The 18,664-nt window shown below is 38.8% G+C and overlaps 1 protein-coding gene and 1 long non-coding RNA gene across 6 annotated transcripts in view; one reads left to right on the top strand and one right to left on the bottom strand.

Annotated features, from left to right (window-relative positions):
* The window catches only part of FHIT (fragile histidine triad diadenosine triphosphatase), a 1,373,604-nt gene that overhangs the window by 158,250 nt on the left and 1,196,690 nt on the right, over positions 1-18,664 (bottom strand). For all 5 annotated transcript variants that reach the window (XM_029917797.1, XM_029917796.1, XM_029917795.1 and 2 more), the window contains one exon: positions 17,215-17,283. In XM_029917797.1, coding sequence (XP_029773657.1) covers positions 17,215-17,283 — 69 coding nt within the window. The remainder of the gene's footprint in view (positions 1-17,214; positions 17,284-18,664) is intronic.
* On the top strand, positions 6,185-15,466 carry LOC115274329. The gene is made up of 3 exons (XR_003901183.1): positions 6,185-6,302; positions 13,766-13,909; positions 15,262-15,466. It is a non-coding gene; the product is annotated as an uncharacterized LOC115274329 (long non-coding RNA).

Below are 18,664 nucleotides of genomic sequence, written 5' to 3' on the forward strand. Positions count from 1 at the left end.
ACAGGAGAGACCTAATGGAGAACCAGGGGGAGCGGAGGAGGGAGAGAGAGTTGGGGAGAGAGAGGGATGCAAAACTTGAGAGACTATTGAATGCTGAGAATGAACTGAGGGTTGAGGGGGAAGGGGGAGGGGGGAAAAGAGGTGGTGGTGATGGTGGAGGGCACTTAAGGGGAAGAGCACTGGGTGTTGTATGGAAAACTATTTGATAATAAAATATTATGGAGAAGAAAAAAAAATTTTTTAAAAAATAAAAAAAAAAGTAATTGGTAGGAAAAATAAAAGTAGGAATAAATGGAGAGAAGGAGAGAAAGAAACAAATAGAAGATAATTTTGGTGTGATTTGGAATTGCATTAAAATCTCTCTCCCCAAACTTCACAAAGAGATTGGGAAAAATATGAAGTTGGCAAAATTATGAGCTTTTTTTCTAATTTCACTCATAATCAAGAGAGAAGTAGACTGAGGAATATGATTTAGCAGCTTTAGGAAATCCCCAGAAAACCTCTGGAGAGTAGAATCTCAGGACTTCTGCCTACCCAGGAATAGTAATAACTACAAGAAGTGTTTGGCTACAGAAATTAACGGAGCGTGATGAACAATAGTATATGTGGAAGGGACTTCAAGAATGAGCTGGAGATGAAATCGGGCTGGGATTGTTCATTTTATGGGAGAAGGGAATGCATTCTTGCTTTTAGATGCATTGTTTGAGCAGTCAATGTATCATTTGAATTCAAATATCTAGATCAACCAGACTTACAGCTTCCTAATTAGTAAGCCTTTTGTAGGTAGGTGGAGAATGAATAAGGGCACTGCATATAAAATGTTAATTAAAGATGAAAAATGAAAGGAGTTATAAAATATGTTCCTTAAAAATCACTTTTTTCAACTACTTTAGAATCAACTGGCTCTGCGATTCTTCAAAAATTTGAATTTCAAACTATCATTTTGATATTATAGACCCATAGTCTGAGTCATCTTACACTTAAAAGATAATCATGAGAAGTATATTAGAGAATAGAAAAACTGAATATGTAACTTCTTTCACTGACAGAAAAGACAAAAGAAGCCCTATTTTTACAACTTATTTAAAGGCTACTTGACACTTCAAAAAGATTTATGATAGGTAGATTTTGAGATAATTATTTTCTGTACCCTGGTGTTATATAATCATCAAACATGAGAAATCAAGTCAATTAACAAACTTAAAAGTGGAAATACGAATTCTTTGTGAATTTGTACGTTCAGTGTTTGAGAAGCTATGACATGGTTCTGAGAATGGACTTTTAATTAAAGGGAAGGTGACAGAGTCAACCATCAGATGTGTTCAATTACGGCTCCCAGACAAAGCTCTGCCCTAGGTCCAGCGAACGCTTCCTTTTCAAAAGACCCTCTCAAAACAAACAAGCAAACAAACAAACAAACAAAAAAACCTTAAAAAAACAACACCTCTCCTCCTCCTTGTGCATTCTGACATTTGTTCTATAGGAGAATAACTAAACCCTCAAATGCTCTCAAATGGAGACAGTTGGGTCTTGAGTCAACATAGCCTGAAAGATGTGAATACAAATCCTTGATTATGTGTCACTGTGTATGTTCATGTGTGTACATGTAGGCATATGTGTGTATAAAACTTCTTGCACAAAATCAGTTTCACTAATTTCCTAGATTCAGAGAACATTCTTCTCTACTTCAAGTTGGGCATTTTTAACCCGGGGCTTAAAAGAATCTTAACATTAAATGCAAATCTTTACAGTATCTGTGTAAATATTTAAAATTTTTCTTAGCTAGAGAGTTCTCAGCTTTCAGTAGGGCTCTCAAAGAAGTCTGTAACCCAAAATGGATGAAGAACCACCGCATGTAGAATCCCTAAAAATTAAGGCAGTCACAATTTACATAGTGAATCTACATGAGATGAAGAGTCAAATTCACAGAGATTCTCAGCACTGGGCTCCTGGAGGCTCCAGTCAGTCAGCGGCGGAATCACACTGTGTCTCAATTGTCCGCGTGACTACCCCCCCACCCGCTATTATTTTTATATCCTAATTATTTTCTTGATATTTTCATCTGTAAAATAAAATTCCTTAAGTCATAGAATCAATCTTATCATAGTCTTCGCTTTCTAAAGAGACTACCATTGCCACTTTGAAAACTGTAAATAGCATTCAAGATGATATTTAATTTTAAGTTTGTGCCAACATTTAGTGGAAATTTCTAAGTTTTGAAATAGTAGGGAGCTCACATTCCATCTGGTGTGTTTTCATTTTATCTCCTCTTCTCAGTGGATTTTAAAAGTCAACTGCAGTGTCAATATCCTTTCAGCTATGCTAATGTGGCCTCCGTGCAGAAATCAAAGGGAGGGAGTCCTCAGGGCAAGTGGTTCTTTCTCAATTGAACTAGTTAGTTAGTGTCATAGAATCACAAAGTATCAGAGCTGAAAGTGTGCTTAGAGGTGGCAGAGATGAGATGAATGGCTCTCAGTGTGAGGAAAGGGAAACTGAGCCCCAGACACAGGGAACCGACCAAGGTCTCATTAGCAATAGAGCCAGGACATGAGCTACTGTAGAGGCAAGAAGGTGGTCACTTCCCTGAACCTGGATGGCCCTTCATCAGTGCACTGCGCCATGGTACTTAGTCGTTTCTGCTCTCTCTGTGGTTACTGTTGCTCATTTCTTATCCATATAAGGTGAGCTACTATTTCAAAGTAACCACTGATGTGCCATTTCCCTCTTGACCCTCTCTTCTGGCAAACTGGAAGCCCATCTACCACGCAGCAGCGGTCTCCTGCACTCACCAACATGGCTTCTAAGTGCAAAAGTTTCCGCCCAGTATGAGAAATAATTCATGCAGGGATAAGGAGGCTAAGTTGCTCTACCTGCCCATTCCCAGACTTGAAAAAAGACTTTCAAACTGGGGAAGGGACAGAGTGAAGAGAGATAAAGCAAGTGAGAGACAAACAGAAACAGAAAGAGAGGGAAAGCTAACAAGCACACACTAGAGTAATTTGCTCCACCCCTGCCCTTCCTCCAAACCCCACGCTGAATCCTGAGGTTTGAAGGTACATTAATTTGCTACTTGCTGTGACAGATTGCCAAAAACTTATTGGCTTAAAACAGCACAGGTTTATTATCTTAGAGTTTTGGAGGTCAGAGTCCAAAATGGGTCTCAATAGGCTAAAATCAAAATGTCAGAAGGTCTGCATTCTTTTTTGGAGGGCCTATGGGAAAAATCTGTTTTCTTGCTTCTAGAGAGCTGCTGTCTGCATTCCTTGGCTCATGGGCCACTTTCACCTTCAAGGTCAGCAATGACCATTGGAATCTTTCTCACGCTGCATCACCTTGAGGTTGACTGTTCCACCTTCCTTATCCACATTTAAGGACTTTTGTGATCATATTGGGTCCACTCAGGATAATAAAGGATAATCTCCCTATTTCAAAGTCAGCTATTAGCCACTTTAATTCTATCTGTTCCCTTAATTCTTTGCCATGTAACATATTTCCAAGGGCATGAATACCCTTGGGAGACAATCATTCTGCTTTCCACAGTGACTTGCTGGGAACCTCCTCTTTGGATTGGGAACCCTAGAGGAGAAGGTACCTGTCCTCAGCATTTCCCATCTACAACTCCAGCAGCACAGTGTTCCGCAAAGAGAACGATGAAGTGTGGTAGTGACAGCATGAGTGTCTGCCAAGGAGTCCCAAATCTCCTGCAGGTCTCAGGAAAACACGGCAGAACAGAAAGACATTTCTGTGTCCAAAAGAAGAATGTTGAAAAACTGGCAAAGAGCACAGAGTAAGTGCCCTTCCTGTGCTGTGACCAGAGGCCTTGTGAGGACCGTGGACACTTAGGGAGGAAGGAGACCATGACCATCAACCCTCGAAGGGTGGTTGCCATGCTTATGGGGGTCAGCACAGACAGAGGATACACCCAATGACCAGGCAGGCAGATTACTTACACAGCGGAGGCCAAAGAAACAACAGCCAAGGACTACATAACCCTCTTCTGCCCCACATGACACGTGGCTCACAAAGGCCCCGGAGAGCAGAATGCTGAACCAAAGGTTGTAAACCAGAATAGGGTTGAATTATAGGGCTGAGCTGACTGAGATGGCACTGAACATGCTGACCGAAAGCTGGCCCCGGGCTGATGAAGTAGTCTGCTATCACGGCCACAAATTAAACCCAACTTGGGGATTAAAGGATATTTCCATTTTAGAGAGTCAAGTTGGTGATCATGAAATTAATAACTGGCATATGGGCCACTGGTGAACCTAAGAAATAGTAAGGGATGACTTGGTGATGGAGAAGAAACTGAAGACAAAGTGACTAGGGAGGATGAGACTCCAAAGCACTATATCTAATATATTCTTTCCTGTGACTCTGAGCAGGAACTCAGCGAAAATGTTATACTGAAGAGTAATTTTCTTACTAACAAGTCAGAGAGTGGAAACCCGACAAAGGCCATTTCTCTGGATATTTCAGCTGAAGTAGTAAGTCACATACGGGCATCTCCCAAGAAGGATTCACCAAACTGAAGTCTATTCCTTTCTTATGTTCACCAATTACCTATAAATGATGGTCTTTGCCAATGAGTGAAAAAGAACACAATGTCTCCTTTTAAAAAAATTACCACATAATATTTTATTTAAATTGTAGAATTTTGAACATTCACTACATAAAGTTTGGAAAATGCCAAAGAGTATGATGAAAGAAACAAGACTGACCTATGATTCCATTATCTAGCTATGCTCGCTCGCTCGCTCTCTCTCTCTCTCTCTCTCTCTCTCTCTCTCTCTCCCCTCCTCCCCCTCTCTCCCTCCCTCTCTCTTTTTAATGAAGGAGAAGGTGCATGCATGTGTGTGCACACATGCACAGGCACTTGGGGGAGGGGCAGAGGGAAAGAGAGAGAGAGAGAATCTTAAGGAGGCCCCATGTCCAGACTCAGTGCCACCACAGGATAATGACCTGAGCTGAAATCAGAAGTCAGGTGCCCCCACAATCCCTTTTAATTACCAGATGTATGTGTTTCCATTCTAGTCTCAATCTATATGCCATTATTTTCATTCAATGTTATATCCCAATATTTTACATCATTATTTTAAAGTACTCATCCATATATATGAATACATACTATTAAAACATATTCTTCTATTATTTGACTTTAAATTATTTCTCAGGTAGAGATTTTTCAATTGAAATAGATAAGTTATACAAGTTTTACAGACACGTACTCTGAGGTAATTTGGAAACTATGATACTGATAACAGCATTTTTGAGACTACAGTGGAATAAAATAGAAATATCTATTACATTCTTTGCAGGGTATTGACACAAACCCAAAATATGAAGGTGAGTGAGGACTGTTCTACCTTAGATTGATTTATCTTAGTGCTGGTGGGGCTCTCAGGGGCCGCTTTTCAAACTAATTGCAGGTAGATTCTAGAAATGAGTACAAGATCCAGAGCTGGCCTTTGTGATTTGGTTCCGGAGTTACCAGCAAGGTCCCACTGTACCTCCAGACTAAAGCCTGATATTCCAGCTTTAAAATCCTACTCTCTTCCCATAAGGCTTTGTTAGTTTGAAAAATACTTTGTCATCGCAGAAAAGTTAACAATGTGAACTGCTCTCCTTATAATTAAGATACAGTTTCTTTCTTGAGAGGAGATTTTGACAGGAAAGAAGGTAGTACCTGAACAGTGAGTGGGGGAATTTGCAGCTGACAAAAAAAAAAAAAAAAAAAAAAAGCCATAGAACTGAGAAACACAAGAACTAGGCTCTGAATTCAGAGGGTCAGAGGAGTAACAGATTCAATTCTGCAAATGACTTTCAAGAGCCTACTCCATGGAAGAGGGAGGTCTATTGGGTGTGAAGAGGTCAGGAGGATGAAGGGGATTAAAACTCTCTGGGAGTTCACAGAGGGAGAAGAGCGGAAGAGAACTGAGCAGTATGACTACCTTGTCTGTTTCTCTCTCTCTCTCTCTCTCTCTCTCTCTCTCTCTCTCTCCTGTGACCTCAGAAACGTTACTAGGTTTCTCTTTGCCTCAGTTTTCTTATTCTTAGAGATAAATGTACTCATTGCCCGACCCTGCACTTCATTGGATACATGACCTCCTCAGCATACTAAAGTCATAACCACACCATAACTTACTTCTCCATTGGAAAGTATCACCAAATGCCCCTCACTTTCCTCAAGAACTTGAATTCAGCTGTATACCAAATCACTAATCCTTATGCTTTTGATTCTGAGATGAGATCTGAAAGAAGAAACTATACCAGTGCCCCAGGGAAGGAAGGTAAATCAGTAAATGGTAAGCATATCATGTAGATGGAAAGTGGCATAAGGAAACAAGTTGAGGTGTTTATTTCAGGTTATTAAAAGTGAATTCAGCCTCAGTCTTCATATCAACTGATGAAGCCAAGATTACCAGAGAAGCCAGTTGAAGGTTCATGCATGGATTTGACCTAAATGTACACATTCCTCTTCAAGATCTCTGAAGAGTTTTCTAAAAAGAACCAAAATTCTTTTAAAGGAAAAAGAAGATGCAGAAGAAGGGTTTCATTTCAGGGAAAAGGGAATATTCAATGAGTTCCTTAGTTACTGTTAATGTAAGAAGCGTTTCCAACAGGTACTGGTACAGCTGGCCTCGAAGATATTTATGGTCCATGGAGAGTTGTAAGCAAGGACTATTTCTTTTTGAGGAAGAAAAAAGCAGCAATTTCCTTTTAAATATTTTAGTGTGTTATCATGACATGAATACACTATAAGGCATACAAAAGTATTTAAGAGGTTCAGTGAGCAAAACCAGCTCAGAAAGGATGACCTTGGGAATTATAGAAGCTTGGCTAGAGTGTGTTGATGACTTCCCCATGTTAAAATTTAAAAAAAAAAACACTATAAAAAGAAGTTATAATAAAGTATCTATGTAGAGACTAATGGGTTGTACTGAAAAAGCAGAGAAAATGTCTAACTTTGGAAAATGCCAGTTTCCTACCCTCTTATTAGGTGCTTACTTATAAGTGGTGTGTCCAGGGTCTATGAGTTTGTGAAAACCTAGGAGATTGAGTGAATGTCTCTAAGGTCAAAAGAGATCTTGAAACTGCTTGAGATTTAGCATTGGGAGTCTAGAAAACTCTCTCTAGGAAAAAAAATTTTTCTCTAGATCTAGAAAAGACATTTATCTCACCATCTTTGAGTTTTCCATAAAAATGAAGGATACTATTTGCCTCAGACCAAAGGCTTTGTAGTCAAATGAACTGCAATATAAACAAGTTTTGCCATGAACTAATTATAAGGTCTTGAGACAAACACCCACTTGCTGTGAGGTTTAGTTTTAATCGGAAGGTATTAATGATATCGACCCTGCAAGCATTACAAAAATTCAAGTAATGTATGTATAGCACCTAGCACAGAGTTCAGCCCATTGTGGACTCTCATTAAATGACAATAACAGTCTTATTCTATTAGTACTTTTCATTAGTCCTTTCCCTAGGAAACAAGATTAAGAATTAGAATTGTTTATCACTATTCACCTATTATTCATTACTGGAAGCAAATTCCCTTCTCCCATTTCAAATATGGGAAACACAAGAGATACTTAGATTTAAATAGCAAGTTCAACATTAAAGAACTTGTAATAAACTACTGTACTCTGAGCCATTGTGTAGATTTTAGAGCTAGCTATGCAGGTATAGGAGCCTTTTCTAGATTTTTCTGGAGCAGAAAGAAAATCTGGCATCTCTCAACTTGCTCCTCTAAGTCTAGGGGGTCATAACAATCTCAAAAAGAGCTGCTTACCAGTAAGGTGAAGCAATTTGAAAGTCTTAGAATAAAATGGTAAATCAGAATTTGCTTTTTCCAGAACGGATTCTGTCATTGAAAATGTTTGCAGGTCTGGGCAGTGCAGGACGCATACTTGTGGCAGCTTGGAAATTTAATGTGGTCACAAATTATTGAACTGCTGTGTCTCTAAGGCTGTTGGCTTACAGACAGGCATAATGACAGTCACAGGAAATGACGTTAAACCTGTATGACCTCCCCTGGACAGTCCCTGGCATTTGGAAAACCTCCTGGGTCTCCAGAGAATGTAGCCTCTGGACAGTTACCTACTTCAGCTTCCAACTTCTCACTCACTCATTCCCACCAACACTTTGGAATGCTCTCTGATGATAACAGTAATAATACTGTTAATGATTACATAGATAGTAGCTAACATGTATCACGCATTAACACTGCATCAGGCATTGTTCTAGGGCTTTATATGTAACAAATTATTTTATTCTTCCAGCAGCCCCATCACAATCCCCATTTTACAGATGAGGACATTGAGGTAAGAACCAACCAATCTGGATATGGAGTCCCCAGTCTTAAACCCTGATATCACTTCAAAAGTACATTTAATGGGTTTATTTTCAAAATTGGGAGAAAGTTTGGCCACATGAATAATTTTGATTAGACCACCGATAAAGGATTAATGATCCAAAGAAACAATAATCAAAATAGTGGTTTCTCTGTCCTCCAAAATTCATGGATTATTTTGTGAACATCCCAGTGAAATTAGCACAAAGATAATTTTTAAAAAATGAATGTAGAATCTGTGTAGAGGAATCTACCTGGTCATATTTAAGGTCATTTCACTGTTAAACTTCCACAAAATATTTGATTAGGGATGACAGGACCTAACACAACTGTTTAATGACTTATGTCTTATTTTATCTTCTGGTTTTAAGGAGCAGGAAAAATAAATCATTATCCTCTGGCTATGGAAGGCCAGGGTGAAAAAATTAAGAGGTTTCGCATTAAGTTGCATTTTATGAAAACAAATGAAGTCGTTGAGATTTAATAAACTCTGAAATTACACTGTCCAATTTGGTAGTCACTAGACTAGCCAACTGGAGCTAGTGTCAATGAAATGTGCTAGAAATATAAAATCCAATACATACTGGATTTCAAGGACTCATACAAAAAGAGGATGTAAATATCTCATTAATAAGGTTTTATATTAGTTACATGATAAAATGATAATCTTTTGGTTATGATGGGTTATAAACTATATCATTAAATTAATTTCACCAATTTCATTTCACTTGTTTTATGTGGCTACTGAAACATTTTTACTACATAGTAATTCATATTATACTTCTGTTGGGCAGTGGTGCTCTAATACACAATGTACAAAGTACAGACTGGGGACATTGTAATAGATAGGACCTGATGATAACACAAGTGTAGCTATATTTTGGGCCCACGGGCTGGGATTCCAAAGGCCAGGCTATGTTTCCAGGGCCCCATGTGCCTTTTCTGAAGCAGGAGGCCTAGTAGTCCTTGTCGGCATGTGACACATGACAGATTTAAAGAACAGCTCCTGCTGCAAGCTAAGGGGTAATAAGACTTATTCATAGAGGTTATTTTAATTAAGTATACCATTCTTTTGTCTAAAAAGTGACAGTTGATAACTGAAAAGCAAAAAAAAAAATCCAGTGCTTTGAAGCTTTAAAATTATATTAGTTCCTATTTTTCTTTCACCCTTAATTCTTGCTTGTTTTGCTTTTCATCTTTAAAAGAGAGATCAAGTCAGGGGCACCTGAATGGCTCAGTTGGTTGAGCATCCAGCTTTGGCTCAGATTATGATCCTGCAGTTCGTGAGTTCAAGCCTCACATCAGGCCCCATCTCTCTGCTCCTCCTCTGTTTACTCTCTCTCAAAAATTAATAAACATTAAGAATGATAATAATAATAAAAGAGAGATCAAGTCAAATGTTTGGGGAATTTTTTCTTTGAGGCCATTATAATTTTTATTGATAGAAAAATGTCAATGTGAAATTCATATTTCTTTATCTCTTGCTGTACTGATCCATTTCTGCACATAATTTATTCCTCCAATAATTTTTCCTATCCCTTTTCCCTATACTTTCAACTCTCAAATAAAATAGATTTGGAAAATTTTCTTATGTGATACGCTTTTCTTCAGGGGGCCATAGGCTCCAAGGTTACTGAAATTTTTCTTGGACACTCTTATTAAGTGGCTGTTTATAGTTAAGTCAAGAACCTTGCCTATACACCTAACTCAAAAATTAAAAAAAAAATTGGGGTCCCTAGGTGGTTAAGCCGGTTAAGAGTTTGACTTCAGCTCAGGTCATGATCTCATGGTCTATGAGTTCAAGTCCCACATGGGGCTCTGTACTGACAGCTCTGAGCCTAGAGTCTGCTTCAGATTCTGTGTCTCCTCCTCTCTCTGCCCCTTCTCTCCTCACACTCTGTCTCTCTCTGTCTCTGAAAAAATATATGAATGTTAAAAAATATTTTTAGAAATTTAAAAATATATATGTGGTCCAATCTTCAATTACTGATGCTAGTGGAGGTTTGATGATAGTGTTGTGTGACTGAAAACACAACTGTGACAGAGGTATCTCAGTGAGAACACCTTCATAGAGCAGGCATTTGCCACCTTAACTAGCATGATTTTACAGATTTCTGTGGTGATATATCTGTTTGGAGAGAAGATTCACTGTGGAAGGCAGAACAGACCCTATACAACAAAGGCTTATTCAGAACACATGGAGTGGTCTTACTTTGGCATGATGGATAGAATGGCATTTGGTTACTTTTTTGCTGCTGATTTCTCATGAACAGGCCATTGAACTTTAAATGGAGAGGAGAGCAGTGCTGAGAAAAACGACTTAGGGTAGCGGTTCTCAAAGCCAACACTAGGGAAAACCATAGAGGGGGCATCCTTTGCCTTGACGTATATTCTGTAGATACCTGTCCTCTCTCATCATCAGCCACTCTTCTGCCTTCCTTCATTGTCTTTCCTCTTGTATCCAGCTATTCTGTGATTTTCTCTGGAGGCCCCCACCCGGCCATCACCCCCATTATAATCCTACATGCTTCTCAGCATTTCACATGCAATAATTTCTTCTGAATTGTATGCTCCCCAAATTATTATCTCTACTAGAAAAAATGGGAAGAAATAATTTTTAACCAGATAAATACTTCTCCCCTAATCTTATATTCCTTTCTTTCATGAGACAGGGAGATTTAACTGAGTAATAATCTGACATAGAAAAGGGTAAACCAGATGTCTACTCAATTCTCATATCATTAAAATAGGTAACCAAAGAGCATTCAGAAATCCAATCAGGGAGAATTTGATATCAAGGATAAATAAACTACCGCTACTATATATTTATTGATTGGTTATATCACATACAGCTTCTTTGAGGTAGAAGTTCTTATAATATTATAATATCTTTGTATGGTGACAGGTGATAATCACATTTTTTATGGTGAGCCTTTCATAATGTATATAATTCTCAAATTACTGTTGTACACCTGAAACTAATATAATATTACATGTTAACTATGCTTCAAATAAGCATTTTTTTTAAGTTCTCATGAGTTTAGAAGAACCCATGGAGTTCTTGTTTTATTCTTTACAAGAAGTAATCAAGTTTTCATTCCAAAATTCTCAAGCAGTCAAAAATGCATTCCTCAGTATGAAAACATCATTGAACCCATAGGAAAAAAGCTAATTAACTGTCTCATTGAAACATTCCTTCCTTTTTGGAGTCAACTGGGGACCCATGGACTTTGAGCCCATTGTCAAATGGTGTGTGAAAGAGATCCAAGTTCAACAATAAATATTATCAGCAATATAATAGTTTTCTCTAGCCCTCAGGGCCAAATGACCTGCATTTTAGCAAATTGATTTTGTTCATGCATTGTGTTAAGCCAAGCAATTGTTTCCCATGACATGCTTGAACCCACAGTTGCTCTGTCTATGAAATTCATGGTTGAATTGTCCAATTGCTGATTGCTATTCCCATTTGCTTTAATAATAGTCACTTCCTTCGTCAGTAATGGGTTTTATATACAGTGCACAATCACAGCCTTCAATGTCACCCATAAACAATTGATGAATTGTCTAATACAGTTATGAGAGTTGCTTATTTGGGACACAGCTAGGGTAAGCCTTACAGAGTTAATGAGATGATGGACCATGGCATTAGGCAATGGACATTTCCCTCCCCCACATTAGCTCTACATTCCGTTTTAACCAAGGACCCATTTATGTCATTATCATAATCTTCATCAACTTGTCAAGATAATGGAGAGCCCAGTGAGTTCAGAGAAGGCCTCACATAATTCATGGAAATTTAAAGAACATATATATAGAAATGGTTTGAGAGCAATGGAAAAATAAGATCTGCATAGAAAACAATACAGAAAGGCCTTTATCATAAAAATTTTTTCTTAGAATGGGTTGAGTGTGAACTCAGTTTTGAGGTAGTGGAGAGAGACTCATTCTCAGAAACCAGGAAGATAAATTAGTGAACAAAATGCACAAAGACAAATCCAGGACACAAAGCTGGACAAAGAACAGATAACGATAATCTTAAGAGATGATAATCAAGGTCAAAATTAAAGGAAGAGAACTCTCAAGGTTGCTTTTGGCAAATCTCACATCTGTACTTGTTACAGACACACAAGCCTAGGTTTTGAGGGGGAGACAAGTTACTTATCAACTTTGACACACGTGTACCAGACTTGCTTAGCAATCAGATGAGGTTTATGATTACTCACCATCTTTCTGATGTGGGACAATGTGAAGCTGTGTGCACATTGATTTCTTACCAACAGATCCTGTTCCATAAATCTTCCATTAATTTAACCTCAGATGGCTGAAAACATCATGTCAGAATCTTACCCAATGTAGCTATGAGTTAATAAATTGATCCCCTGAAAAGCAAGATGTTCTCTCCTTTTAAATTATGTTAAGACTAGTAGGGAATGTCAAGCTCTTCTAGTTCAGCACCTCATTCCCTCATGTACTCATTCATTGAAAAAATATTTCTTGAAGACCTCCACTATGCCAGATTAGGTTCCTGTTCCCAAGTCTTTACAGGGCAGTTGGGAACACAAGCACTGAACAGTAAACAGATAAATTATTTCTGGTGTGGTAACTATTAAGAAGAAAATAAACATAATAATATGAGGGAATTGATGCAGAGAAGGTAAGAGATTATATACCTTAGATGGGTTGGGGTGATTTTCAATGAAAAGAGCTCTTCAAGGAGGTGACATCTGAGCTGAGATTTGGATGAATACATCAAGTCACTTGAGTTGACAGGCAAATAAAAATGTGCTAAGGCCCTGAGGTGGGAACTAGAATAGTCTTTCACAAAAGCAAGCAGGGAGAGAGAATGAGACTTCAGGATGCACTGAAGATGAAGAACTCACCCAGGGCCAAAGTACTATACATGAGGAATCAAGGAGGTAAAATGGAGGTTATAGAGAAGTGACATACATAGCGGACTAGACAGATGATTCTGTAGAATAGTAACATTTGAGTGGTAGAAAGAAGAGGAGTAGGCCATGAAATTGACAGGTCTCAAAATCCAAAGCCTTTGGTGGCCAGACATGTATCATAAACATGGGAAGAAAGCCTTGGTAAGAGACAGGGAGTTATGGGGAATGTAGGGACATGAAGAATGAATGGCATACCTAACAGCATTCAGACTCATTAAGAAATACTTTTCAGGCATATGAGGAGGCAAGCAAAGCCTATGGACCATCAATATGCAACAATGAACTGGAGGAAAAAGTAGAAAGTAGGCTGAGAAAGAGAAAAATCAATAGAGCATGGTCTCTCATAAGTCCAAGATGAGCTATACTTGCATTTCTATGAACAACACAAAAAGTTTGTCTTATTAGTCAGTAACCCAAATGCTGTAATACTAACAATAACATCAACTTCTCACACTATTTGTTACAGAATTGCCTAACCTAAAAATATAGGTTATTGTCTACTGGGCCAGATTTATAAAGACAGGAATCATAGAACTAAGTGATCCCTCCACAGACTGGTTGTAGAGGTTCTCCTAAAGAATCATGGCCATCTATGCTTGCATGGATCCAGGTAAGAGAAGTTCCCCCCTATATCTGTCTCTGTCTGTCTGTCTGTCTGTCTCTCTCACAGACACACACACACACACACACACACACACACACACACACAGCACTGTAAGTGTGTAAGTGTTTAGCACTTTCTATCGATTTGATCTGTTGTTATGTGGAGCTGATGTCTGGTTCCTTTTAGCCTGAACGTCTCCAATCTCCCCTCCCCCAATTCCCAGAGTCACATAGATCATTTAATACTTTCCCCACCTACCAGTCCTTCATATATTTAGAAATAATGACTGTCGCTGCCTTCCCTCTGAAACTCCTCCTTTCTCTAGACAAAATATCCCCACCTTCAACTACTCCCAGATCACTGTGTCCAGACTCTGCCATCCCAATCACCTTTCTGTGAACCCTCTCCACAGTTTGTCACTATCTCTCCTAAAACAGTGCCCAGGGAAAACACCATATTCTTAGCCAATTTACAACCTAGGGCTTCTTTAGGTATCATTTTCTATTTCCGCAGCAGTAGGAACACAATTACATTTTATCAAGCTCAGTCTTCTGCTCTCCCTGTTCCCCACTCCCCACCCTCCGCAGCAGTCTGTTTGTTGTATTTCAGGGACAGATGCATAATCTAGAGTGAGTGGTCCCATCAGCATAAAGAATGCTGTACCTCATCACTCTATCATTTCTGATTAAGATCATTCAGTCTAATGTACATTATGTCTTGTACCAATAATGCCTGTGCAATGTTTCATGCTCCCTGTGCCACTTTCTAGACATTATCTTATTATGTACTCAAACTATATGTTTGTATAAAGGGAAAGATGAATCTGAGAATAAGCAGTTAAAGGTAGAGAGAAAATTGGAAATCTGACCCTTGAAAACAGCATTGAATGGAAGCATCCAATGACCTGGCTTCGAATCCAAGGTTCTCCACTTACCCACCAAATGCTAAGCTTTAAAAAACAAAAGTAATGATCACAATAAGAACAGACGCACCTACCTATTAATAGACACTGACCTAGTATGTACCAAGTCCTGCAACAAGCTTTGCATGTAGACTGTGTCATATATTTCATATAACAGTCTTTTGAAGGGAATTATCACCGTGTTAAAGAGAATTAAAACACAGAGCTTGAGTGGCTTGCCCAATGTCACAAAATTAGCAGGTGGCACTTGAGTTTAAACCTAATTCTGCCAGTCCCCAAGTCCAATCTCTTCATAATTTCATACCACCATCTCCCTTAGTGGGTATTGTCTATACTGCATGTGACTTACCAGTTAATTGAAAAAAAAAAAAAAAGAAAAAGAAAAAGAAAAGAACTCTTATAGCAATTGCTTCTCTTGGGATGCTTCTCCTAACAGGTAGGAGACAGGAACATGTGCTGCCTCATCCCTGGGGCTGGGAGATGCTGTGAGAGCACGCATACAAGGGCAGAAGAGGAAAGGAGGAGACAAAGGCCACCACACGAACCTCAATGTTGGACACCATGTCTCGAACTTGGCTGAAATGTAGCCCCATAGCTCCTGTCATGAATGCATTTGGAATATAAATAAGATTTCAAGGTGACAGTTCAGCCTAAGAAACAGTGTTTTCAAGCACTTTTAATAACACTTTAGCCGTATTCGCTTGTATATAAATCATGTGCTAATTTATTCATTAAAATAGCCTGTACTTGGCAACATTTTATTAACCTTAGTTTATGCTAATAAGATCAGTACTCATATTTTTTATAAAGGCATCACTTTATAATTACTCCATAATTCTGATTTTCTTCCAACTCAAACTAAGCCCTTGCTAACTCCAAGTCTAATGAAAATGAGTTCAAATTACAATACCATAGGATCTAACTTTGAGAAAGCACACATTTGGGAGAGACTATTCCCAAACCTATCCATGCACAAGAATCTCCTGGGCACTTGTTTATGCTCCTCTAATTTCTGATTCCTGAATCTACAATATACTGGGTCTGAATCTCTAGGGATGGGATCTCTGGAGAGTTGAGATTTGCAGCAATTGGTCCAAAAACCGGTACTTCGGGACCCCAGTAACTAGAGCATTTCTACCCTGCACAGTCCTATTGCAGCTCTCAGAAAAAAAGAGGAAGTGCAGTATAATGAGGGACATCCCAAAGGCATGCTCACCATCACCTCAAAGAATCTAATGGATCCCAGAAAAATTAATCGTAAGTCTCATTATTAACTAATGACCCCCTCAGTCTTTATTGTCCAGTCTGGGTAGCCATTTTTAATGCCAGTTTCTGAAAAGAAACACTATATATTTTTCTAAATGACACATAAATACAAAAAAACAAAAGCCATGCAAATATAAAACCAGGTAGAGATAAACATAGGGATAGAGTTACATGATGAACAACCAAATTTAAAAAATGTGTTTCAAACATCGCTCTCAAGGGGTTAGAACAGGAGCATCAAATAGGTACAAAAATGGCATCTCTTTCTTATTTGACATCTGTGCTAGATATTGCTAATCAATCACATTTGTCTTTGTTTCATCCAGAAAAGCCTCAAAATCTTTCCAACCAACCTTCTCAGGGCACCACTACCATTCGATCATTTGGGGAACGTATTTGCCCATCCCTGGCTAGAATAGGTAGTTACACTGAAATTATCTTTTAGTATTTTATACCAGAATACCCCTTATAGGTGATGTACCCCACAGAGGAGACAGACCCCTGAAGTTTCTCAGGTACATGAGGTCCTAGGACCAGATCACCTCGATACTTCATCTTCGTAGAGGTTTCACATTTCTATCTCTGAATGGAAAGTTCCAGAAATCAAGTAACTGCTAAAATGTTTATGATACATGGGTGGCACTGATTGAAACCAACTGGTTTAGGCTGACAATAATTCAAAGTTCCACTTTGAATAAGTGCTAGGAGAGACAAGCTGAGTTACGAAGGGTCTCTAAAATTAAATGTAGTATTTGACTAAAAAAAATATGAATCAGCTTGATTTCCATTGGTTGGGAGCACTACAGATTTTCTCCTATAGACAGACTCTGGGCCATATTTCCGGACAATATTTAGTGTCCTGGTAAATGATAAGGCAGAAATCACAAAGATACTTGGGTTCTTCCACATTTCATTTAGAAAATAAAATCACTACGATTCATTTGTCTTTAGTTCCCTAATGACCATTCTTGGCCCATTGGCTTCTACTGCCACTTCCCAAGTCATAGTGGGTGCAATCCCACTTAAGACCATATATCCAGGGTGATACCTGGTTCATCAGCTTGATTTCATCATACTGACAGCGTCTGTGATCAAATAGTAAGATCAGAGGAGATAGACTCACCTCATCATAGATGCTGTCATTCCTGTGAAAGTCTCCAGCCTTCCTTGGAAGAACGTGGACATGAACATGCTAAAAATGTACAAGAGAAAAAAAAAATGAAATGTGATTATCTCCTCATATATTTCTAGACTTGACAGTGATGCTCCCATGAAGCCCAATTACTCCACATTCATTACTGCTGGATTATTTTTTTTAGAGGAAGATGATGTTCACCTTCAGTAACTGTATCTGAAATCTGTGGAGAATAGAGAGGCACAAAACAAGAGAGAACAACTTGGTGGCATATATGAGAATTTGAGTGAAATGTCAGAGTGTTTTAGGGGGTGTGTGGAATTATTCATAGCTGTCAGTGTTGGTTGTATTTAGCCAGTACTTTGAAATGACAGCATGGTTTAAAAGGTGACCATGGTGACTCTTGAAAGTGACAGAAATAAGGATTGGCCAACAGAGAATTGCGTAAGTAAAGAGCAAATAAGTGAAGGTAGCAAAGAGTGTGGGTCACGTTATAGAATCCATGTTTCCAAATAAAAATCATATAAAAGTAATATAAATAGTCCTCACTTATTAAAGTTTTACTTAGTATGATAAGAACACTCTGTGCTTAGCATTTATCCCTTTTACTGCTCTAAATAATCCCATGAGGCAAGTTCAACTCTGATAACCACTTTGCAGATGAGGAAATCTATTCCCAGGGAAGTCAAGACCCCATGGGAGGCGGCAGAGATAGTTCAGGAATCCAGGTCTTGTGGCTCTTGCTCCCCATGCTCTTCATGAGTGTTTCTGCTCATGCTGTGAGGCTGATCTATTAAACAGCCCATGTCTCTAGTCTATAAAAGCACCCTGGTAATATACATAGCAATGCTATTATGCAGAGATCATGAATCAAGGCACACCGCATATCTAATTCAATATATTCTTCAAGGCTAAACTGCCATTTGAAAGTTTTACTTTCCAAATAGCCTCTATTGTACCTCTGCTAAAGTTAAACCTCATTCCTGCCCTTGAGCTATGTTCTTGCGTTTATTACAAACCCAAGGGAGGAACGTGAAAATGAAAAGCCTAAATGCAGAGAGGCTGACAAAGAATCAAACTTTGTCCCTGATCACTCCCACCCCTTCTTGATTATGGAGTTCAGGCTCTGAGCTTCCAAAGAGCCTCTGGAGAATGGGAGATTAAGTGTCCCTGTGGCTTTGCTGCAAAAGGATGGGGGAAATGATAGGCTATTAAGGCAGAGGCAGAAAAGAAGGTGGTCCAAGGTGAAGAACACAAAGGAGCTTCACGTCAGCCCCTGAGCACACTGTCCCCAAAGAAGGACATGTTTTTGCCAGAATATTCTCCAGTCAATGACAAAGGCAGTCATAGATTGCTCAGCAACTGGGGTGAGTGTACACTTCAGTTACAAAGCCTGTATGGGCAGAGGGAGACAAGGAGAACCAACAAATAAGGAGAA

This window comes from Suricata suricatta, chromosome 12 (genome assembly GCF_006229205.1).
Source record: "Suricata suricatta isolate VVHF042 chromosome 12, meerkat_22Aug2017_6uvM2_HiC, whole genome shotgun sequence".
Taxonomy (NCBI): Eukaryota; Metazoa; Chordata; class Mammalia; order Carnivora; family Herpestidae; genus Suricata; species Suricata suricatta.